The sequence below is a fragment of the Pieris napi genome, chromosome 10 (genome assembly GCF_905475465.1).
Source record: "Pieris napi chromosome 10, ilPieNapi1.2, whole genome shotgun sequence".
NCBI lineage: Eukaryota > Metazoa > Arthropoda > Insecta > Lepidoptera > Pieridae > Pieris > Pieris napi.
In genome coordinates this window covers 3856616-3881589 of record NC_062243.1, presented here as the reverse complement: position 1 = coordinate 3881589, position 24974 = coordinate 3856616, and the positions used below count along the sequence as shown (strand labels likewise).

At 32.1% G+C, this 24974-nt stretch overlaps 2 protein-coding genes and 1 long non-coding RNA gene across 4 annotated transcripts in view; 2 read left to right on the top strand and 1 right to left on the bottom strand.

The window, feature by feature from the left end:
- Positions 1–24974, bottom strand: part of LOC125053075 — a 113574-nt gene that overhangs the window by 62346 nt on the left and 26254 nt on the right. For both annotated transcript variants that reach the window (XM_047654280.1, XM_047654279.1), the window contains exon 2: positions 22697–22858. In XM_047654280.1, coding sequence (XP_047510236.1) covers positions 22697–22742 — 46 coding nt within the window. In that variant the 5' untranslated portion in view covers positions 22743–22858. The remainder of the gene's footprint in view (positions 1–22696; positions 22859–24974) is intronic.
- On the top strand, positions 2585–12923 carry LOC125053074. The gene is made up of 2 exons (XM_047654278.1): positions 2585–2775; positions 10501–12923. Exon 2 carries the CDS (start codon positions 10501–10503, stop codon positions 11434–11436), a length of 936 nt encoding a protein of 311 aa, XP_047510234.1. The 5' UTR covers positions 2585–2775; the 3' UTR covers positions 11437–12923.
- On the top strand, positions 16887–18497 carry LOC125053077. The gene is made up of 2 exons (XR_007117529.1): positions 16887–17331; positions 17689–18497. It is a non-coding gene; the product is annotated as an uncharacterized LOC125053077 (long non-coding RNA).

The window sequence follows — 24974 nt, the reverse complement described above, 5'->3', positions numbered from 1 at the left end:
ATGCTTATTTAATGAAACTTATTTTATATATAATTTAATATGTCAATAAATATAATCCATATGGGTTGCCTAGCAAATTTCAGTCCAGAGTATGTTTAATTAATTTAAAAAAAATATATTTTTTTAAACATTTCACCGGTATGATTATTAGATAAATTCTATACCAATCGAAAGTATGAAGCCCATAGAATATGCAAACGTTAGGTTGTTTTTAATCAATTAATTATTTATGTGTATATTTTTTATGTGACACTAAAGTATATATACATCTTTAGTATAAAAGAAGGTTATAGTGATACATATATAATACTACCCTGATTAAAAATATTGATTGAAAAAAGTTCAAAAAATTTACTACATGCAAATTATAAAAAAAAAATTTTTTTTTAAATATTAATTAAACATACTCTGGACTGAAATTTGCTAGGCAACCCATATGGATTATATTTATGGACATATTAAATTAAATATAAAATAAGTTTCATTAAATAAGCATCTCGGTGAAGGTCGTTGTATAGCGGGATCTTATACTATATGTGAGATACCTGAAATTGATTTTCTAATCTTTGTAATATGGGACATTCTTTCAAATGACTAATAAGTTATATAAATCTCCTTTACTTTTGTGTTCCTGCGCCGGTTTTCTACTCTTTCTAACTTATTGAGAGATGATATAGCTATCATGTTAGTCTGGACATCAATAACAAACCAAAATCATTTTAGTAGTAATAAGTCCAGTTGATACAGAAATGAAAGGCGACAAAGAGCAAAGGATAACTACTGTATATTATCCAGATCTTTCTGTAGAATTGTTTATAATGTTCTTAAGCCCATCTTAGCTCAACAATTGCCCAGAATGCTTTTGTCTGTCGAGCCATGGGGATTTAGCAAGTCTATTGTGCATTAACTTAGCTTCTAACGTTTGCGTTGAATAACTTCAAAATGGCCGGCAATGACCTATAGTCCTTGGACATTGGCATGTGTCGAAACGTATGGTGCGAATGTAAAACAATCTGTGAAATATATAATAAAGTTATGTTAATGTATTATCAAGGAAGGCACCAGAGGTTACGCGACGGGGTTTTAAGGTCACAAAATTGTATACTATTATGTATAGTAAATTTATTATAATTAGGTATTTGGTGTGTGTGAATACTTGTCGATTTTGAAGCAAGTGTGTAGAAATGTTGTTTTATTACATTCACTAAACAATACAAACATTTGTATGCCAATTAACAAATTTGATTACTTAAAGCGAAGGTTGCGTCGGATGCGCGTAATTGCGTTACCAATTGGCGACAATTCGTTGTTAATAAAGTGTGTTTTCTTACAAATGTGTACAAGTATTTGTTATTTAATAATTTATTATTTAGATCAATGAATAAAAACTGTCACTTTCCTATAGACGGTATTGTAGGTGACTCACTTTGGAGGGTCTTGAATGCCAAAGAAAGCAAAAGAAAGTGTAACAGGTTTTGCAAAGCCAGGCGCGGAGGCTTTTATTTCTTTAGCTATACAGCCATATCAGGTTAAAGATCCATTCACGTTACTTTTACAAAATAAAATATTCTGCAATGTAATTTAATAGTTTTTCTCAACGATTATAACAGTGGTTAGATTTCGGAATCGAATTTAAAAAGTATTCTTAAGCAAGGGTTTCCAGTTCCTCCATGTAAATACAAAGTGAAATCGTATGTATTTGATAGTGTGTGTTTGAAAAAAAATATGACTAAATTAATAAAAATTAGGCAAAGTAATGCATTTCACTTTCAAACGACTGTATATAGTTTTTTACAAGAACACAAGTTATATAAATTCGAGCATCTTAAAAGAGATAAAATTAACTATTTCTTAATAAGGGGCATTTCGTTTAAAACTATGAACCAACGAACAAGTGTAAAGTGCGCGTCAATTACGAGTGATTTATTATTAATTAAGGAAATAGAAGATGCTTTTCTGGAAAAACCCGCTGTAATATTGCGTAAGGAATAACGTTATGAGTTTTCAGGGCGCATAATTTTAATATTTATTTACTTATAAATACATATCTTAAACGTAATGTGTAATTGAGGTTTGTTTCTTTTTATCCTTTTGTCTTTGTGTTTGGCAACCAGTATTAAAGATCGCTCCAGGTTCAACACCACACTTTCAAAACCGATTAAATATAAATAAATTTACTCTTAAATCTGTGACATAAAGACAGTTTTGTAGAGAATAAATAATAAACTGCTTTTTATACTACCTTAATTATAAAATTGTTTACTATTTCATTAAACCGTTGGAAGTGCGGAGTACCCTGATGTACAGGTCTCCCCAGACTTAGTTCAGGGGCTCCAATATCTGCTAAAAATGTAACTTGTTGTTGAATAAAAAATTTGGAATTTTGAATAATATTGTAGTATTTATAATACCCTAACCATTACATCATAGCAACAATAACTGCCTAATACGTGACACCAACAAGCTAAGGGATTGTCAAATGAGTCATTTGATCGATAAGTGCATCAGTGACGTCATGTTAACCAATAAATTTATAGGGCATTTGTTGTTAACGTCGTATGTGTATAACGGTTTCCAGACGCCTTATAATAACCCATTTGCAAGTGAACGCTAAGCGTCGAAGCAAGTTCGCATCAGTTGGATATCTAATCTCGAAAGGAACGAATGTTTTTTTGAATTACGCGCGACAGTATTTTGTTTTGAGTAATTAATCGTGTTTATATCATTGTGGGCTAGTCTGTTAACACCTTATTCGTTTTTGGACTTCGTTTGAAGGTAAGAATGCGGTTGACGTATTGCTATTTAAAAAATGTTGTAATGTTTAACTCATCAAAGCCTTTTAATATCCTGTATTTTAAATGTGCTATCTTGTATCGATCGAATAGATTTTACAATTAAAAAATAAGAAAGGTTAATTTTTATGGGTGAATGGAATTTTGATAGAAAGATGTGTGTGACAAATTTTTCTTAGCCAATGTGTAATTGTGTATCACATTTTCAGTGTATAAATTACTTAATTAGACATTATACAATTTGTTATACATTTTTTAACATCTATTTTATTATAATTTAATTTTCTAGTCGTGTTTTTACCGTGCATGGTTGTAAACAATTTTGGTGATTTATTTAACGAAGGAGGAAATTAGTAGTTTTTGTTAATTTAATCACAAAATTTCAATTTCAATGACATTAAATATTAATTCGTTCAAGAATTTAAACTGGTTTGGACATCGTTTTCTTAACGAAAACAAGTTTATAAAAGGTAGGCTTCTTCATATGCGGATTCTGTCCTCAACAATAATTTTCTTATATATATTGAAACAATTCATAACGCGAATTTTATATCAATTCAATTTATCTAAATTAATAACTCAGTTTAATATTATATGTTTGTCATTAGTGAATACAATTCTCGAGTGCCAACTGTCGTGTGACAATAACAAAACTTTCCCTAAAGTATTAAGGCTAAGTCAAAGTCAAGTTTATGTGTGAACTGGTTCTCTTATATGTCAACTGGCAATTTGACAGGTCTGACTGAGTTTGCTCTACTTTAATACTACTATTATATATTATAGTAATCATAATAACTATGATACGACCATGTCATATTTATTTTTATATTCACACATGAATGATAGGACCTTATTGATGTACTCTGCATATAAGTTGAAAGAGAACAATCTACACGCTCCTGCGCAATCCTGTAATTTTAAACAATATTGGATATTGGATTTGAGTGTCCACTAAATTCCCTTTTAAAGTTCCAGTTTTATCAGAAACTGAATACTATAATAAATTTCTACAATAATAATTAAGCTATCCAGAAACTATAGAATATTATTCTGAAAAGGAAGGTACCTTGAAGCACTTATGATAATTGAATATAGAAAAGGACGGGTTCTATTAAAATCTGTATGAATAATTAATTATGAGTTTGTGTAATACACCTTCATACATTATTTAAACAATACTGATTCGAGCAAGGTCAACAAAGATTTTAGCTATATACATATTTCCACATACAATAAACCTTGATAGGCGATAATCTATACGCTAAATATTCTAAATAATAGTTATTAACAAAGTTGAGGGACAAAACTAATGTTTAGTGCTCATTCGTGAATAGTGATAAGTACTGCATTATAGTTATCAAGTCGGAGTAATGGTGTTTCTGTTGAATGCCATTGTGAGTATACGTCATTGTCAAAACGTCAAATTAAAATTTGTTCATACTAGTTAACACTAGATTACATAACAATTTGATTTAGCAATATTGTAAAATCTATAAATTAACGTCTTATATGGTTAATTCCAATGTTGATTGTGTCGGAGCACTAGCGTTACTGTCATATGCTATTGTCAATATATGACCCAACAACGTCAACAACGTCAAAGTCAAAGTCAAATCAGTTCAAAATCGTTAATAGAAGTCGTTGATTTATAGATCCATTAAAAATCCGCTTTAAATTAAACTTGGACTATTCCCAAAGTTACTAATCTAGGTAAATCAATTATCATGTAAATTTAGTTTCCTAAATTATCGATTCAAAAGCACCATTCGTAAGCAGTCTTGCTTATATTCTCGATGTAATAAAATACTTATCTGTAGTGTACTAAAATGGCGTTCATCAAGTTTTGTATAGTTTTTTTATATTTATGTTAATTTTTAATACAATTCTCTAGATAATTGCTTGTTTTTTGATTGACTCGACAGTAAATAGCGTAAATATAAAACAATTTTAAAACCTAGTAAGTTATATAATAAAGTTAGTAAAAATCAACATTAAAATATATAAACCAACGCTCTCCTCCAAACGGGAAACGTTTATAAGCTGGACAATTAATGACTATTATTAATCTCTCATTTTAATAACAGTACAGTGGGCTTATTCTGTAACCTTGAGTGCCGCTCGAATTTATTTCTCCCTGCAGTTGTATGTGCGTTATTGAATCTGGACTGTCAATTCGAACGCAGAGTTTGTCGTATGTCATATGGGTCTGTCATCGGTGATACATAATGTTTTCTTAATGATTGCTTTTGTATGCAAATTCGTAGTAGTAATGTAGTTCAGTAAATATCCGTAGCGCTGATGTCGCAACCTTGAGATCTATTGGAACAGAGTAAATCCCTAGACACAATACATGTGTTTTGTCCTCCGGGACACTGCAAAGATCACAATTGGGTGTTCGAACCTTTCCTTATGAAACAAACTTGGATGGAACAGGTTAAGAGATATAATTCAAAATAATCGGCCGTATATGTAGATTTTTCCAAGTCTAAGACATGGACAAGGCCTAAGACATCAGTTGCGATGTAATTGCACGAATAGTACACAGTGGTACAATGGTGTTTCGAATCCACAAAGTTTAAAAAAGCCACTGCTGATAAAATAATAATTGCACATTGTAATAAGTACTAGCCATTACACGTTTAATCACTGCAAAAGAATTATATTATGTTGTTGATAGATCTAATTAGACTTGATTAACAAATGATAAAAACGCCTCAATTGACAATACCCAGCTATTTTCTCATTAGGAAACACGCCATTAATTACGACTTGTGGTTTTATGACACGTTTTTAAACCAAATTTAAAAATAACTGCTAGTTATCGGCAATTAACCGAAAATACATAAACATCCAACATGACTTTGGCGCTTTCTAGTCAAAGTCAGTTTTTAGGCATCCTTTTGAAAAACAAGTCAATCATAAGTTTTCTGCTTAGGATTGAAAAAATACGCTAACGAATATCGTACATTGACAATTGGTCACCCCCTGCATTAGTACTTGAATTCGTGTATGCGGTGATGTTAGTTATTTCGACTATGTATTTGCGTGTTGTTCCCACGAGAATGTAATTGCCTGCTCCTATTTTACCATGCCTCCTGCTGGTAGAGGACAAATCTTTGTTTTTAATTTATTTTATTATTATTAATTAACTATTAATTACTTATGATGTCATGTGGAACATGGTGTAATGGTTGCAGCTCCTGACAAACGTTGTGTAAAACAAAGAACTTTAAATGCAATGCTTGCAATTAAAAAGAGTGACGGAGAGTTTATTGTCAGTTCTTCTCTTCCGTTTTACGCCCATGATTTGAGAACTAGCAATAAATATAAAACTAGAAGCATTGTATATATATATATAATTTTTTTGACATTCATAAGTGTACATTGCGTTACCTATATGAATAAATGATTTTGTCATGTCTTGTCATGTCTAGAAAAAAGATTTCAGAAGGTATAAATGAATTTTATATTTAAACCGTCGCCACCAGGCAGACAGTAGCGGGCATAGGACAGACTCGTTGCTAAGTCGATGAGATAATTTTTTAAGTCAATGAGGCGATCAGTCTTCTGCCTTAACGACTGACAGTCAATTAAACCTCCGCTCTCAGAACTCAGTGCCACTTAGACATGAAAGTAGTAAGATGGTATATAGAAATCTATATAAAATACTCAAATAGAACTCTATGCTATCATTTGCGCAATCAAATGAATTGAATTTTTAATCTCAACACCTTAAATTCTTATAAAAAAATAAATATATTTAACACGAATTTCTTATCATATAAAAAAACCTTACGTCATTTGTGCAAAGTTCAATTTTCTACAATGTATGTTATACTTCGCCGTGGAGACGAAAATCTGTTTTTGCTGTTACTGTTGCTGCTTATCGACATTTTAATTAATAAATTCGATTAATAAAGACCCTGATACGTATGATTTTATTACTCCATAAAGCTGTCACTTACACGGTATTGCAAATCTCTTAATACCACTCAAGGATCCGAAATGAATTTTATATTCAAACCGTCGTCACCAGACGTCAATACAATAATGTAAGCGTCAGTTGCAATGTATAGATTTTTATTTGGTATAGATTTCTTCACTTCTTCGTATGTTTAATAGGAAATACAGCCTTACTCATGGTTTCCATATAAATATGAATGGTACTATTGATTATTTGATTATACATATAATTTGTGTTCAACTGATACACTGATTCATGATTTGAAGTGTCCGCAGATATATCAATTTCTGCGGACACTGCGAGTGGTTCAGGTCGTTTAGTGCATCGACTAATCCTTTTTTTGGTCACGATTCTTTTAATGCATATGACATTTAGATTATTAAGAGCATATGTCAGAACACTAATATTTTATAATGTCAATCTTACGAGTCGATCAATTATAAATATTTCTTAAAATAACAATGGAAAACGACATATATTACTATCTTATCTATACTACTTATCCGTTCCGTTCTGATCCGTTTCTTTTTCTAGTCAAATATAAAAATAAGCTTTTTGTTCCAACAAGACCTCGACCTGATTCAGGTCACAGTCAAATAATATTTTGTATTGAAAATATTATTATGTATAAATTATTAAATCAGCATTTCAAACTCGTCCTGACATTTAATAGGATTTTCGTCCAAACTTATTAAGAATCGAGTTGGTATTTTATTGCTTTTTTGTATTTGTATCCGACTAATGTTCGTAGTATTATTACCCAGTTACACCTAAGTCAACAATTATCATTGAAATTGTGAGATAAAATGGTGAGACACGGAAAACGTCCAATCAAAACACGTGTTGGGATATATATGGGATGTAAGAATTGAATTAACTATGGCTCTAACCATCTTTCGAGCGCATTTCTGTAAGCAATCTTTACGCTATGAAGCACGTATGACCCACAAAACTTACCCCTTATTTATAAAACGAAATAAAATCTAAATGCTCTCTTACTAAATCTTCGTCTCTTTCTGTCAAATTGTTTTTCGCTGCGATGAAAAGAGACAGATGACGAGTCAAACCTATTAGGTTTTCCAGTGATATAACTACCAAAATTCTGATTGCTAATTCCGGATGTCACAATGTAAATTAAAACTTAATGGTTTCTAATGCGCTAACACGATTTCGCTAATTGCTTTACAATGTTCACTAATTATTTTTTGTTGACTACGTGCTTATATTTTCAACCTTGGAAAATCCCGGACTTTGATGGTAGTCGAAGATTTCCGCTGCTTCGATATTATTCTCTAATTGAATCTATTATGATCTATTCTCTAATAAGTTGATAGTTCTTGGTTCCTATACGATAAAAAATATGATATTATTGAAGTAAACTAGACGTATAGTTCTAATTACCTTTCAAATAAAAACGCTCTATATTTCTTTCCGAGAAATTGGGTACAAAACTTTTTGACATTTAGGCAAAAAACTTCATGACTAAATGAAATTTTACTAAATTGTTAAAAGTTACCGTTAACAGTTAAATTTTTTGGTATTTCCGCAATTAATTCCGTGTGCGGTCATTATTATACGGTACACTGACGAATTAGGTAAAAGTTAAATAACAATGAACAAATGATTTTTTAAAGTATTTTTAACTATTGTATTAAAACGACAATTCTTATTTAAAATTTAAAAATGTGTTTTTGTTGACTACGGCCACTTCCAAAAGTGCCAGAATTTTTTTTCGGTAAAACAGGCATATGTTCTAAAAACCAAGAAACGAAATATTGAGAAATATTTTTTAATATCTACATTCTAAATAGCAAAGGCCATTAACAGAGACTCTCAGAATTTTTTGTATCATTAAAAAAATCGTGACAAAAGCAGTCATTACATTTAATAATAGGATATCGTTTTTAGGTTCTTTTGTTCATCGGTTACTGAACTAAAGTGTCAAGTCACGATTAAATTTTGAACGCAATATTGAAAAAGGCATATCCGTTTAAAAGGGCCTAGTCAAGAACAAATTTTTGATATTTGATTAAGATTTAGAAAGATTTGATGAAGATTACAAATTTATGAGATACATTTATGAAGCTACTAAATACTCGTTGCATAAATGGAAAATACCATCTTCAATTGAAACCATTAGCATGCTGAGTGTTCAGAGGAATTGTTCGGATTAATACCTGCAGCTGAGTTTCATCATTGGACGTAGAGGCAGAATACGAAATTCCACCCGTATCACCTCGACGTCCGTCGTTCCACAACATAGCGTTTTTTAAGGCAGTTTTTGCGCACCACCACTATGTCGAACCAGCTGCCCACTGAAGTATTTCCGAACCAATTCGACTAAGGGTCCTTCAAGAAAAAATCGTACCAATAAAATTCTGAAAAGGAAGGCAACGCACTCGCGAGCCCACTGGTATTCAGAGTGTCCATGGGTGGCGGTATCACTTAACATCAGATGAGCCTCCTGCCCGTTTACCCCCTCTACAAAAAAAAAACATTGTAGACGTTATGGAATGTGTAAATGCATAAATGTAAATACACAACTAATTAACAATTAATTGCACAATATAAAAATAATCTACCCTTCGTAGATTATAATAAAAAAGAATGCTGTAAAAAGTTACCACATCACGTAATTATTTGTTAATCGGGACTAGTTCTAATTAAATCTAACTTATGTACATTCCAATTAGTAATTAGATAATGAGTATTTGTTCAAAATTAGATCAACATCTTGATTCAAACGGTTCATACTTGATTCACTTAGTACAATGATGTGAACAAATGCAATACAGCAACCGTAAAGATACGGTTATCTTTATAATGACATTGCAATTCAAAACAAAAAACTTGCTAATAAAATTCTATATACTTGAGAAATATTCATCTCAGCCACATAAAATACATACCGTTTCTTTGGGAAATGTAGGATTGATAGCTTTTTATTTTTATTTGGATCAAAAATACCGATCTGAAAGTTTTAGTAAAAAATTAGTGGTGAGGCCACCTTTAAAATTAGTTTCGCTACGTGTTGATTAAAATGTTCGAATGACGACAAAATCCTAGAGACCATGCTGGTCACATAGTAGATACAGTACTTCATTGTATTATAATGTTGTCGGGCATGCATCGTACAAACTAGCTTCACCATAGATTTTATAGTAAACAAAATAACTGCTTTTTGTAAAGACATAACGCCATAACTAAATATACAAACTAAAAATGCAGAATGTAACTGTGTTTTGGGTCATCTGGGTCATCAAGATGAAGTACAATTTTAGAAAGGAAATATTTCAAAATACTAAACATCCATTGTGTAGTAAACGCAATACATTTCTTTTGTTAATTACATCGTCAAGGTAAACCGACAATAGGAATTATATTTAATGATAGAATATTTTTTTTGAAATCGTCTATACATCGCCTTTAAATTGTTCATTGTGAATTATTTCGTATTTATGGCATAAATTTCTAACTCGCACATGCCCATTTTCCCTTAAAACTTACTTTTATACACTGTTCTGACTAAAGAACTCATTTGTCATTTCTATTAATATTAATACATTTCATTTCTATTAATATTGCACTGAAATGAAGAAAGACAAATTTAAAACGACAAATGAAATGGTATTTTTGAATTCACTGGCAATAAAAAATAAAAAAAATTGAATATTGTTAGTACAACAAATAACGTACATACAAAAAGCACATACAAATTTCTCACTATTTTTTTTTTAATTTCAGATGAAGAATTACGTATACGTCTTCGTAGGAAGTATACTCCTAAGCACAGTATCTCATGCAGTTCCTCTCGGAGGAATTAGCGAGACGATCGGCGATCAAAAAGACGCAAAACTAGACGACCAACCTTATGGCCTAGCAGAGAGTAATGATAATGTAAATGAAAATAAGCCAGGACAAAGAGAAAAAAGATTTTACAATTACTTTGACTACAATAACGGTTTCAATATAAACCAAGATTTTCCCATTCCATTCCGTCAAAATATCCAAAGAAGGGAGCCATACAATAGCTTCGGTAACTATGGTTCACAGGACACATTAGATCTAATTCTCACCAAGCTGCAGGAAATAGCTAGAGACAGAACCTACTTACCTCCACGTACCATAACCATACCAGTTCCAACCTATATTCCCGTCTTATACGTTCCAAAAGTAACTTGCGACTGTTCATCAAATGATGCAACCAAAAAACCACGTCCTGTTAACAACACAACTATGCCAGATTTTCCAGATAGGTTCTCGCCTACTGATGACACACAAAATTCAGATAGTTCGGAAGATTATACTGAGGATGAAGGATCGAGACCGCTTTCATTTAATCCTGTGAAATTAGATGAACCATTAAGTAAACCGCCGCCTCCATTAGAACACGGAAGTGTCCAGGCTGGGTTGGAGCCAGCAATTCCTGAACTAACAACAAGAAATCCAGTAACTCTGGAAAAAGATGTTACGGATTCATCACAAGACACACCACCTACACCCTGCGAGAAAGCCTCTGTATCATGTTGTCTTAAACCTACAGTCAACTATACTTGTTTCACGTCATATGGATGCAATGATTTGGCGTATTTTAAAAATGGATGCGTTCTAGATCGTATGTTACCCGCAATACAGAAGTTAGAAAGATTCTTGAAACGAAAAGTATCTACTGGAAGTTAAAATATAATCAAACCTTAAAGAATACATACATATATATTTAGTGTGATCCAGAATTGTATGTTCAAGAACATGCTAAGTTTTTTACTTATATAGAAGAAAATTATTAACACAATGTTTATTTATATTGCCTTCTAATCATCTTAAAATTCTTAATCAATGTTTGATGTAATTTTACAGAAAATTTATAAACGGTACAGATAAATTTCGATTATAAAGGTTTTATACAACTTTCAATACGTCGATTATAAGCAGTGTCTGTTTTTTTTAATTATAATATTCGATATAGTTGACATAGCTTGACTGCGAAATATGTGTGCCTTAATTAATAATACTCTTTAAAGCATTTTATGTGTAATATTAAGAAAATGTATTAAACAAACAACTTACTTATAAGCGGTCTGTATAAAATCTAACGAAAAATATTTTTTATTTATTTTATATAATGGCAGCTTAATGTAATGTATTTTTCATGTTAGTCGATAACACTGCATCCAATTCGATATACTCTGGTGACCTATTTTTAGAGTGTATATTTAAAAGGTATTGTAATGCCCCATTTAGTCTTAGTTTTGAATATTCAAACCGTTGCGGAGGAAGGAAGGTGCTATTCCTTCTCCGACCTTAATTGTCAGCTCTCCAGCCTTATCACTAACAGGCCGGCAATCAAAGGCCTCAGTGGTTATGCTAGATAAGTTGTGTATATATTAGCGGTCGGAATAACTTCGATAGCGTGTTTTAGAGTATGACGTCATCGAAATGATTTGTAGGGGCAGATTGTAGGTGTCGCTACACCGTGTCATAGTTTGTTCCTATAACTAGATAATGTAAGATATATTGTAATACTTTTAACTTTAGTGCGATAAAGTAAAATTAAATACAATTATTTATTGTAACTTATGCTCGTAACGTCTACAGTCTGTCGAATATAAGCGAGCGTGTGGTAAAATAATTTCCAACTTTGGTGGCTCTAGCAGCGTTATTCAGTGAAATGAAGCTTTGCGAAAAACACTGATTACAAAGAGCAATAGCCTGTACTTAAAGATCAGTATTAGACGAAAACAAGTATTCCATAAAATCTGTAACAATAATTTTATAATTATAGTGTATTGATTATTTTGTACACGTACAACCTCACATATTGTATTATCAACATTTTCGGAACACAACAACAATATGACAATAAATCTTAATTATATGCAAACATTAGTTTCTTAAATTTATAATTATCTTTCGGGACTGTATTTGTTTTGAATAAGTTACGTTATTCGCTCGTTATATAGTCATCTGTTTGTGAAATAATTGTATTTGAATGTTGCTTGCCAAATCCCTTACGGTGAGCTTACCGAAAGATGGCGCTAGAATTAATATTGGCTTCTAATTGGCCGTCTGCGTCCTAAGCGACCCGTGACTCGGCCTTAGGAAACGTTCAGAATATATTTCTATGTATGTTAAATTATTGTAATAATAAACACGATTTATTTGTAAAATTTTTTTCATTTATAAATACTATAATATACTTATAAATAAGCTCTCATAACACATTTTTTACTACCTTACCTAATTTTAATCTTTGCAAAATGTGATTTAAATTTGGTTAAATGTTAAAAGTTAATTAAATAAAAAACGTTTTGATTTATAACGACTAATTTAAATTTTAGGATAGATTAAGCATTTAAAGAAAACAATTTAGTAATACTATGTTTTTAACACATCTAACACAACAAACTTTAGTTTGTTGTAATTAGTTGTATGAACACTTATTATAAGATAAGTAAACCATAAAAAAAATTAATTCCCAAATTTCTAACTGACCTTTTACCTCAAATATTTACAAATATAAAATGAAGTCTGTGCGTCTGTTTATATGAACTATTTGTACGGTTTTCATCAATAGTGTGACTCTGAAAGGTTTAGGTGTATAATTCATTAAGATGTGTGTTACTTGAAAGCGATAATAAATAAAGGTGTAAAGTCCGCGCCTGTGACGCTGCGGGCGGAATTAAAGGTAATGAGCGAACAAATACAAACCGAGTTTAAAAACCTCTCTAATTATTCATACTCTAATAATACCCGATTTCGGAGTATTTCGTTGCTTACACTTACGCATGTTGCGATTCGGTTTTCACGTTCTTAATAAAACAGGATATTATGATCAGAAGTTATTCATTTTGCTTACAAGCTAGACGTATTCTCGCATGTTTATTAATATATATTAGAATGTAAACGAAAAGTGAAAACGTGAACTAAACCGGATTTTTTCTTAAAAGGTTTTATGTAGTGATAAATTTTCTGAATTAGTTTTGTGTTTTATACGAGATATTTTGTCCTCAACTCGGGAAAACCAGTCTCATTTAAAATCATTGAACATTGACTCATGGCCATTTGATCTTTGTGTAGATCGTTCAACCATACTATATTACATATGACGGCAGATGTGCAAGGTCTAGATAATTGACATTAAGATAACGAATGTAAGTTATAGTTTTATTATTACACGTGGCAAGAACGATCTGACGCTTTCAAAAAATTATGCCAAATTTCGTGCCGATAATTTTAATAACTAATTATTTACATTTCGTATGCAATTCGTGAAATTTTTCGTGCTATGTCATGACGAAAATTTTGACAGTTCCAACGCATAATTATCCATAGATTTTATACTCGAATACTATGCGTCCGAACTGTCAAATACAGGATAATTGCGTATTGTATACTAGACCAATCTAATGGTGAAGTTTGTGAATTCTTATATAATTTATTGACTTACGATTTTTGTTTTGTTTTTCAGATAAAATGTCTTCTGCTTTTATAACGCCTATCATTATTTTAGCACTCGCATTATGTGGTTATGGTTTCCCACAAGCGCCTGCAAACAAATTAGACGACATTGCGTCTACTGGGAACCTGACTTATTCAGAATTACTATTTATACTAAAAACGAGAAACGGTATACAAGAACAGCCACCAAAGGCAATGTCGCCTTGTGCAAGAGCGATTATTGCGTGTTGTAATGATAGCAAAGTAATTAATGAATATTGTTCTGAAACATTGCGATGCGGTGCATTCTTTTTTGACGTTAACCCTTGTGAAGATAAGTTTATTTATGACGCTTTGACCGCAGCGAGAATATTCTATACGCAGTTCGATAAAGGTTCGAAGAATGAAGGGTAATGAGGACATTTAAGATTAAGCAACATTGTTAGTACAACATTCTATATATAATTCATCAACTCGACTTTCATAAAACATTTTCAGGAAAAGAATTCTGTGAGAAAACGTATTAATTCTGTCAAAGTTAAAGTCACAAAAGAATATAATTATTTTTATAAGTCCTCCGAACAAATCTAAATCTCTCTGAGTTCGTCGGACTTCACTGGTTCAATCATAGAAACCTTAGCAACGAACTGACTTCTAAAGAATTCGTTGGAATTATTATTTCTCAATGAAAAACAATGTTCAAGGAGTTTTATTTACTGGAATTATTTATAATAAATACAGTTTACTAAAAATATGTGTTTTATTTTGCAATACTTGTTGAACTCCCGACGCAAAAACGTCAAACATCTATGTATCCTCCTAAACGAGTAGACCGATATTAACACGATTTAATGTTAGACTGTTGATGATGTTTATGTGTTACATAAGTTTTATTTAAACATGTGTCCTATCAACACTAAATGTTTCTGTTAATATATGCATGTTATGTTTATTAGATTATACGTATATATATATGTAGATTATTTGGAAACAGGATAATTAATCGGAAATCATTTATTCATATAGGAATAAACATACAGCGGGGAAAACCCAATTTAATCTAACAATAACACATTAATAATTTATTGTTTTCTTAATCTGGCCCTTGAATGTGTTCATATGTTTTTCTGACTTCTCATAGTCAAGTAGGTGATCTGTCTGTGAGACATAATCGATTTATAAGTCCCATATAAAGCCCGTGGTGTCCAAGTGTTAACTACACACATACAAAGATTAAGTTTAACTTAGGTAACTTTTTAAAACATATATAATAGTTCAACAACATACCCATATAAACCTGCGATTGCCAATACAACAAAAAGTTCAGTTTTTATTTCATTTACGAACATTTGACAGCTAATTCAGAGTCGTTCGTTAAACGGTGTACGTAGGCTAATGAAGAATTAATAAATTCTATGTCTGAAGACTGATGTAGCTAGATTGTAGCTACCAATAGAGATGAAATACGTAGAGATGCTGTTAGTGTGTTTCTTTATATGCTTGCGATTACGATTACGATGAACTTATTTAATTTCACTTACTGGTTTAGGAAACTCCTATATCTTAATATATATATATTTCTTGTGTGCGTGTGTATGTGACTGAACTCCTCCTAAACGACTGGACCAATTTTGATGAAATTTTTTGTGTGTCTTCAAGGGGATCTGGGAATGGTTTAGATTCACAAATCAGCCCGCCAGATGTTAAGGGTAGTCCACCCCTAAATTTTTATTTTTATTTTTTAGACAAAATTTTTAATTTCTATTTTTTTATGATACAGCATTAAAAAATACATACAACCCCTAACTTTCACCCCTCTACGATCAACCCCTATTTTTTTTATTATAAATGATATACATGGCGAAACGACGTTTGCCGGATAAGCTAGTCTCTTTATAAATTTTGTTTTATAGTTAAGAGAAAACACAACTCTACAGGTGATTTTAAAAGTTAACCTGCCTTTGCACTCTACTTTCCACTGCTGCCAATGGTAATATAATATTAAACATAATATTGTAAAATAGTATTGAACACACACACACATTCACACTCTCACCTTACTCACAGGTAAAACACTTAAACACTCCACACCATAGTATAACTAATTGTGAAATAGATGTTACATTTTAAGAGATTAGTTTTTTTTTTCAATGTGCTATGTACTCGATGCTAGATTTTTTGTCTGTTATATTTAAGGGTTAGGCGCTGTATGCTGAAACACACAGGCTCACACCTAGTTCAGCGTCAGATAATCCTGACTATTTTTGTTTATATAACTAGCGTAATTTAGATATAAGTTTTCTCCTGTAAAAAAAAATATTGGTTGTTTGTAAAGTAGGTTTACGATCGAGATGTTTACGTGATAACGTCTTATTGGTGATATAAGTTTTTGGGAAGTAAGGAATTAATGAAGATAACAATTTTTTCAAATTTTAATTACATCTATCGTTTTATTCACACTTTTGATGATAAATTTCGGGTGTAAAATGACAAGTTTACTTATTCGACTATGATATACATTTTTCTTCATACATTCACGGAATGACTGGCAGCGCTCGAGATGAGACGGGAGATCGGTCCGTCTCTCTCTCTCGTTATACCTGCGATCGCGCTCGTGAGGTTTTGGTGTGACACAAGTTTCTGAACATGTCACCCGACTAAAACGATTTTAAAGACGTTATCACGTCAAAAACTTGAATAAATAAATATAAAGCTTTTAAAAATTTATGATTTCACTGCCCGTTTCCCTCCGCCCGCTTTAGTGACAAACGTAAACGTTAGTGATCGGCCGCAATCTTTTGTACGGTGCGTAGTATATGCAATACAATTACAAAAAATAATATGCGGTTACTAAGATAAAATCAAATCTGTGACGAGTGATTTTGTTTAAGGTCCGCTCATAAACAAACAAAAAGGCACGGTTTTGACCTCATACACAGATAATTTGAACAATGCTACTAATAATTTAGTTTAAATGAACCAATAACAATAATCGAAACATGATTAATCATTAAATTTTCCTCATTATATTTCCTATAAATATCGCAGTTACATATTTCATGTTAGTATTTTCGTGAAGTTCAGTTGTATAACAAGTAAAGTACTTAAACTTGGAAGATCTTATCAAGCGAATAAAAGGTGTGTTAATAGGATTTTTTTGTAAAGGTCAGTGTTAGCCTAGCTTGCATCAAAAACCCTCTGTAATAAATGAATTTATAACGCAATTCCACACCCTTGTAGCTTGTGGTATGCAAGGTAAAGAAAAACATTGTGAATAAACCTGTAATAACCAGAACCTTAAAGCCAAAAATCAACAACGTACAGACTCTACACCTGATGTCAGCTATAGTGTTACATATTCTTGGTATTGACATACAGAGTTTTAGCGCCACAGGACTTTTATACAAATTTCAAGTAATCACGCCACTAAGGCTGAATCTTCTTATTTTAATACAATATTTAATTATATTTTCACCACTGCTTTTCATTTTTCAGATGAAGCTTGTGTCCACGGTACTGTTATCGCTATTTTTCGTCGTCTTCATTGACGCAAGATTATCTTCGCATATGAATTATCAGGACTATCAAAGGTTTTATGGAAACAGAGTTTATCCAATTTACCCATCATTACACTTTAGGTATAGTGAAGGTAACTCAAATACCAAACATAAATCACATAGGGTAGAGAACACAGAGTGTCAATGCCCATGCTCTAAAAATCAAAAGTACGAACAGGAAACAATAACCCTAATGACACACATGCTTACTGAATTACAACAAATAAGTTTGACACTGCAACAGCCAATAAAGTTTCAAATGGACAAGCAAAACACTATGAAAGATAATTCAAAGGTAGAAGAAGACACAAAACAAGACAATGCACATTTAATTCCAGTCGAAGAATCTCTCCCAAAAGTTAACTTCAAGAAATTTGAGGTTAGCAATCATGATGATGATATAGTTAATGAATCTAAAAAAACAAAGGGACCACGGAAAGTAGCCGAAGTACCCGAAGAACCCGAAGATAATATAAGACCCATATCTTTTGCTCCAGTTAATATAAAAACCTCAGTCAAACATTTTCCGCTTGATCATGGATCTAAATTTTATTAATTTTCAAGTTAATGCAATGTATAATAATAAAGCATGTTTTTTGAATAATTATTAAATATATAAGACATTTAGGCATAATATATCATATAAGGTATTGTTCTGTAAAAAATAATCACCATCAAAAGTATTACAATACAAATGCATTTTGGCTCTTGTAATCGACAATAAAAGATATTAAATCTGGGACTATATTATTTGTCTTATTGTTTTAAGTACTTTTGATTTTTGTTTTCTTCAATCACATTATCATTATAGTTGTATAAAACTATACTATTAAGTTTTAAGTGATTATAAGATCGTATATTTATTCAATATCTATAGATAAAGCGATTTTTTGTATACTTTAAAATAGCTTCACGTTTACATAGATATTTGATTCAAAAAAGAAAAAGTTCCTACTTGTCTAATGTTTTACAACGGCTCAATTTTTTATCTGTTTCGAAGTTTGGTGTACCTGCAATAGCTATTTAGCTATCTAATTGACGTGTGTCGGTATTGCGTATGGTATTCTTGTACTCATTCATAAGCAGCACTAACACATGAGATATTCCCACACAAATTTCTTTCGTGGTAGGTCACGCCTGTCGAAAAGTAATTTTGTCTCAGGGTAAGTTATCACAATCAACAACAGAAATTGATTTTATATTATTACCTGTCCATGCGAACGTGTTTCTGGTCGTCGGTTAAAGTATGAATCCATCTGGTACAAAGCTGAGCCTAAATTTTCGTGCAATATCTGCTGATAGTCTCTTATCTTCCTCTAGCATGCGTCGCACAGCACTGATGTTATCTTCAGTAGTCGCAGTTAAAGGACGTCCCTCACGCGGATCATCATTGATATTGCTACGTCCACGCTTAAACTCGTTAAACGAAATGCAAATAGTGGCACGAGATGGGGGATGCTAATCGCAGCCTATCATAGCTTTGTTGTTGAGTAAGCCCACAACGAAAGTCATACTAAATCATTGACCAAAAATTTTCTCGCGTTAGATTCATTTTCACGTGTAACAAGAGTTTTAGATTTGCCGCTACTTCACAAAAACAAATGACAAATGAATGCAATATACTAACATTAGGTTAACAAAAACTTCTAAAATTGAAATTAAAAAAAAGTTTTCATTAGCAATGTTTCTAACTGGCCAGTTCTAAACATTTTCAGTGTTACCCACGTATAACGATATTTTTAACGATAAATTTCCCTACTATACCGAAATTTGAACAAGATTTAATTCAAAAGCACGATGGAATTGACGGACATGCATAATAAAACAGAATGACGATGCATTAATGAGGAACTACAACTGTGGAGCCTTAGGGACCGGCTTTTTTCTGATATTTACAGTTTCCAGGGGTAAAATATGAAATATCTACTATACATAAGTATTTTACTATGTTATGAACAGATAGGATCATTAAAAACAATATTGTTACAGTTATGTGATTGCTGGAAAAGGTTTACTTGTATAAGTCAGAGTTTTATGTTAAATTGACTGGAATATTATAATAAGTATCTACTCTGTAATTATCGGACTAATTAAATAGGGACGAATTAATAAAGCCAAAATAACGCATAGTTATAAATGCCCAAAATGTATTATCGTTAGTGCACACCAGCGAGATACCAAAGTTTATTTTAGCATTGGCAAAATATGAAAAAATATGTTAAGTGATATATACGGAAGTTCATAAAACCTATCCAGATTTGTCCCAAAAGTGATTGATGCGTGCACGAATTGGCTGAAGAAATATCAAATGAAGCTTTAAGAATCAAATCGATACGATTTGTGGTTTATTTACCATACTAGGAATAGAAGGTTTTGTAAATAATCTTTTCGGGTGAATATTTAAATATTAAAAAGCGGAGTGTTGGTTTTATAATGGGTGTGTTAGCTTTACTTATTAGTTATTACTAATAAATAATAAACTATAAGTACAAAAAACCACAGTACAAATTAAAATTCCTAATAAATTAAAGAATTAAAAAGAAATACAATTAATACAAAGAAACTTAACAAAACATTACTACAAACAGACAGAAAAAAAAACATTTTTATACCTGTATCTACATCTATCTTAACCCTCTAGTTAAAATAAAGCTATGGAAAAGTGGTTTACTCTGATATAAGCAACTTGCGATAATTGTAAATTCATTTTCGAATTTAACACTACATCCTATAAACAGAAACCAAACGTATTTGATCAAACTTTATTAATCCATTCTGAACACTCCGTAATCCGCTTAAAAGCATTGCGTTCGAGATTCCTTCTCCAGAAGATTAAACATTATGAATATTAAAAACGACTTTGATTAAAAACAGATTTTCTTTAAGAATATCACAGAAATTTCATGTTACATTTTCAGTATTGCGATATCTCGTGGAAATTACTTGTAGAAAAGTACCTAACTCTATTTCCCTGTAATGAAGGCACTTATCCTGTCCAATTGAAACTTGATAGGGAACGAATGGGAAGTGTATCGATTTAAAAAGGGAACCTGTCGAGGGTGAGTTGGCGTTAATAGAACACGGAGTATTTATATTACTATATTTTGTCCATGCAACTTGCTTGAAAATACGTGTTATTTCAATTTCACAGCTCTTTTAGGATCACTTAAAGTTATGGAATATGCTCCCCGATTCCAAACGACTGGCTTCTTCTAAAAGTCGTCTTTGACGTCTTAAAAGACAAACGAGTTTTGCCATTATAATGATTTTCTGTAATTATATTTTGGGTCCATTATTCATCGTGATTCTTAATATTAGTAGTTTGATTTTATTTTAGATGTTAGTTTTGTAATTGTATAAGTATAAATTGTTTCCTGTAATTTTATTTTTGTAAATTTAGTTTTTACACTTTGCCCTTGCACTATTAATTTTTCCTTATAAAAACAAATGATATTAGTCCTGGATAAAACGGTTTGCAAATGTTTAAAGATTCCTTGTGTCCATTCGATATACAACATACAATGTATCTAGAGCATACAATCTAATTCCACTATTGCGTAATCCAGTTATACAGTTCCAGAGACAACTTTAAATAGACAAAATTTAAAAAAAATTGATGACTTTTATGTTTTTTTTCTAAAGCGGGCAAACGAGCAGGTTGTTCAACTGATGTTAAGTGATACCGCCCATGGACACTCTCAATGCCAGAGGACTCGCAAGTTACCGGCAATAATTCAGCAGAGTTTAAAATTATTTGTAATAGGCTCGAATCTTTAACATATTTTATGAAAAGTTGCAAGTTAGCGCTAGTCATGTATTAAATCATTCTAGTTACGTCATAGTAGGAGTTACGAATTAAATGGGTTTCCTTTAAGGATTATTATTGAAGCTCTCGTAACCACATCCGTAGCACAGTAGGATAGATACTAGATTCATTTCACGATGGTTCCAGACGAAACAAATCTTGTAGTTTATTGTTTATCAGAATGCCAAATCGTAAAATGACTACTTTACGACTGATTTGAGCGCGACCGCCGCTGTGAAAACCGCTGTGAGAGTTCTAAAAGTGATTTACAGAATCGCAAGGCTGATCACTGAGATTGATATGAGAAGAGAGAGATGCTGCTAATGACGTCACAAATCTTTATACAAACTGGAAACGACTCGTTTTTCTAGCTGTTACGTTTTATAGCTTAAAATCAGTGTCTAATAGCTCTGTATCTGTAATATGGAGCATTTACATTTTCAATTATTATATATCTCTCTAGACCACGTCCTTTGAAACAAAACCTGACTAAATTATCCGAACGTTGAATAACTTATTTTATATTATTTGGGACTTATTTAATTGCTCTAATATCTTCTCACACTTAATAGCATAAATAGAATAGTATATGGCCTTAATACATAAAAGTATTTTATTGGCAAGCCATAATGTAAAACTGTGTAGTAAAAACAAAATTAAATTCACAGATGTATCAGTTCGCAATACTCATTTGCAGATCCATTTCATGGTTCGCAACAGCTTATAAGAGCGATCGAGATTGCGTTCATTCAACTTAATCAACCATTACATTCCAATTTCCTTCGCAAATATTCCTGGTAGAGTTTCCTGGCTGATGTCAGATACATGGCAGCTGTCAGAAGTATCCGAACAGCGCGGAGCACTAAACGTCAGCGCTGTTCGGATACCTCTGTAAGCAAAACCACTTGCAAAATACGGTTTTCTTTTTTCTGTATTCCTTCTGTGTGAGTCCATGCAATGTCTGGCCAAATACCGTGACTATAGTAGTTCGTCTCTCTTATTAGCATAAATAAGGAGATACCTTTGATGGCAAACTCTATTAAACATAACAATTGTTTAACAAATTGATCGGCTTATAGAATAATCAAGTAGCAGCAATCAATCGATACAAATTATAGTCGCACATATACTAAGTACTTACATTTCTGCGAGTCAGTCTTATGGGGCGACCGCTTGTCACGACCCATGGCGACTGGATGCGGGGCGCGGGGGTACTGGAGGCTTCGAGGGTACGCGCTATACTATCGGCCGCGACGGACTCCCTTACTCATCGCCACGGTGTTTTCGTGATTGTGCCAAATACCTTTAACAAATAAATTACATTTAATTTAACATTTTGTTATACAAAGCGAATACATTAAAATAAGTTTAGTAGATAAGAAGAATCTGTTGAAAATAAATACTAGATCGCCTTATCTCATATATAAAATTCTCGTGTCGCGGTGTTTGTAGTTAAACTCCTCCGAAACGGCTTAACCGATTCTCATCAAATTTTGTGTGCATATTGGATATGTCTGAAAATCGGACAACATCTATTTTTCATCCCCCTAAATTTTAAGGGTAGTCCAACCCTTAAATTATTATTTTTTTAGATATTTTTTTATTTCTTTATGATACAGCATCAAAAAATACATACAACCCCTAATTTTCACCCCTCTACGATCAACCCCTATTTTTTATTATAAATGATATACATGGCAAAACGACGTTTGCCGGATCAGCTAGTTAGATATATAAGTTGCTGAATCATTATAGCGAGTAGAAGTACATAACCACGTGAAATGGAAACATTTATGGCTTTCATCGTAACAATTAGCTTAAATGGCTGAATATATTCCGTTTGAGTTAGAAATACAAAGCAATATTGATTCGTAGCGTCGTAAATAATTAATTCTGTAATTTAGCTAGCTTAGTGCCGCTCAATCGATATTATGTGCCTAGTATGAGTTGCAATCAAATAGGGTGCGATTTCGGTTTTCTTTCGGAATTATTATTGAAGCTCTCGTAACCACATCTTTACCTCATTAGACTAGATACTCGATTCATTTCAAGTCCAAGCACCGTATTTGTAATATGAAGCATTCACATTTTTATTGATATATTTTTCAAAACGTCCCTTAAAGCAAAACTAGACAAAAACTTATTTGTATATATACTTAACTTACTTAATAGTTATTAACTTAGCTCACAATGAATGGGATAAATAGAATAAAATATGGGCTAAATTTTGTCTTTATGTTATTTGTGTATTTTTAAAAGTCTATTGGTAACCCATAATACAAAAATGTCAATAAAAAGCGATAATAAGCGACATGCGCTTGCCCCGAAGAACAAAGTCGTAATAGTAATTTTTTTTTTACCAATTAATTTATTAACACTCTTTTCGGGGAAATATTATGACGTTGGTGAGACAGAGAAATATTATTGCTACTCTTTATTAGAATATTATTTGCGATATTTCTAAAAAAAATTGCAATTATAGTCACCCATCACCCATGGAAGTCAAAAATGAGCAAATATCAAATCAGTCTCATAGTGCTTTACGATATATAGTCATAACCAAATTAAATTCCCAGTTGTATCAGTTCGCTATATCGAGACTCATTTGAAGTTACATTTCACGGTTTGCAATCGCGTTCTTATAAGTTAAAGAGCGATTAAGTGTGCTTTCATTCAACTTAATCAACCTTTACATTATAATTTTCCTGGGTAATATTCTTGGTAAACGTTGCTGGCTGATGTCAGATTCATGGCAGCTCTCAGAAGTATCCGAACAGCGCGGAGCACTAAACGTCAGCGCTGTTTGGATAAAAGTAAGCAAAACCACTTGCAGAATACGGTTTTCTTGCTTCTGTATTCCTTCTGCGACACTCCATGCATTGCTATGCCAAATACCGTGACTATAGTTGTTCGTCTCTCTTATTAGCATAAATAAAAGCAAAATGTATTTTAAAAAGATGGTAATGCTATTTATTACAAGGATACTAGTACATTACATATGTAAATACATGTAGATATATCAAAGGATAGCTGTTTTTTCCTATTTAACGATTTAAACGCTGTATTTAGAGAAAATAGTTAAACATAACCAAATGTACATTACAGTAATTAATCTAACTAGACTGAAGAGCAAAAGCGTTTTACGAATGTTTCACTGTTTAAAAATAATTACGGACGACACAGTAACCGCATGGTTTGCAATAACTTTTAAGAGCGATTGAGTTCACGTTCATTCAACTTATTCGACCTTTACATTATAATTTTCCTCGGTAATATTCCTGGTAAACGTTGCTGGCTGATGTCAGATTCATGGCAGCTCTCAGAAGTATCCGAACAGCGCGGAGCACTAAACGTCAGCGCTGTTCGGATACCTCTGTAAGCAAAACCACTTGCAGAATACGGTTTTCTTGCTTCTGTAT

Excerpts from the sequence above, each read along its gene's own strand:
- LOC125053074 (XM_047654278.1), top strand. The coding sequence starts at position 10,501 with ATGAAGAATTACGTATACGTCTTCGTAGGAAGTATACTCCTAAGCACA.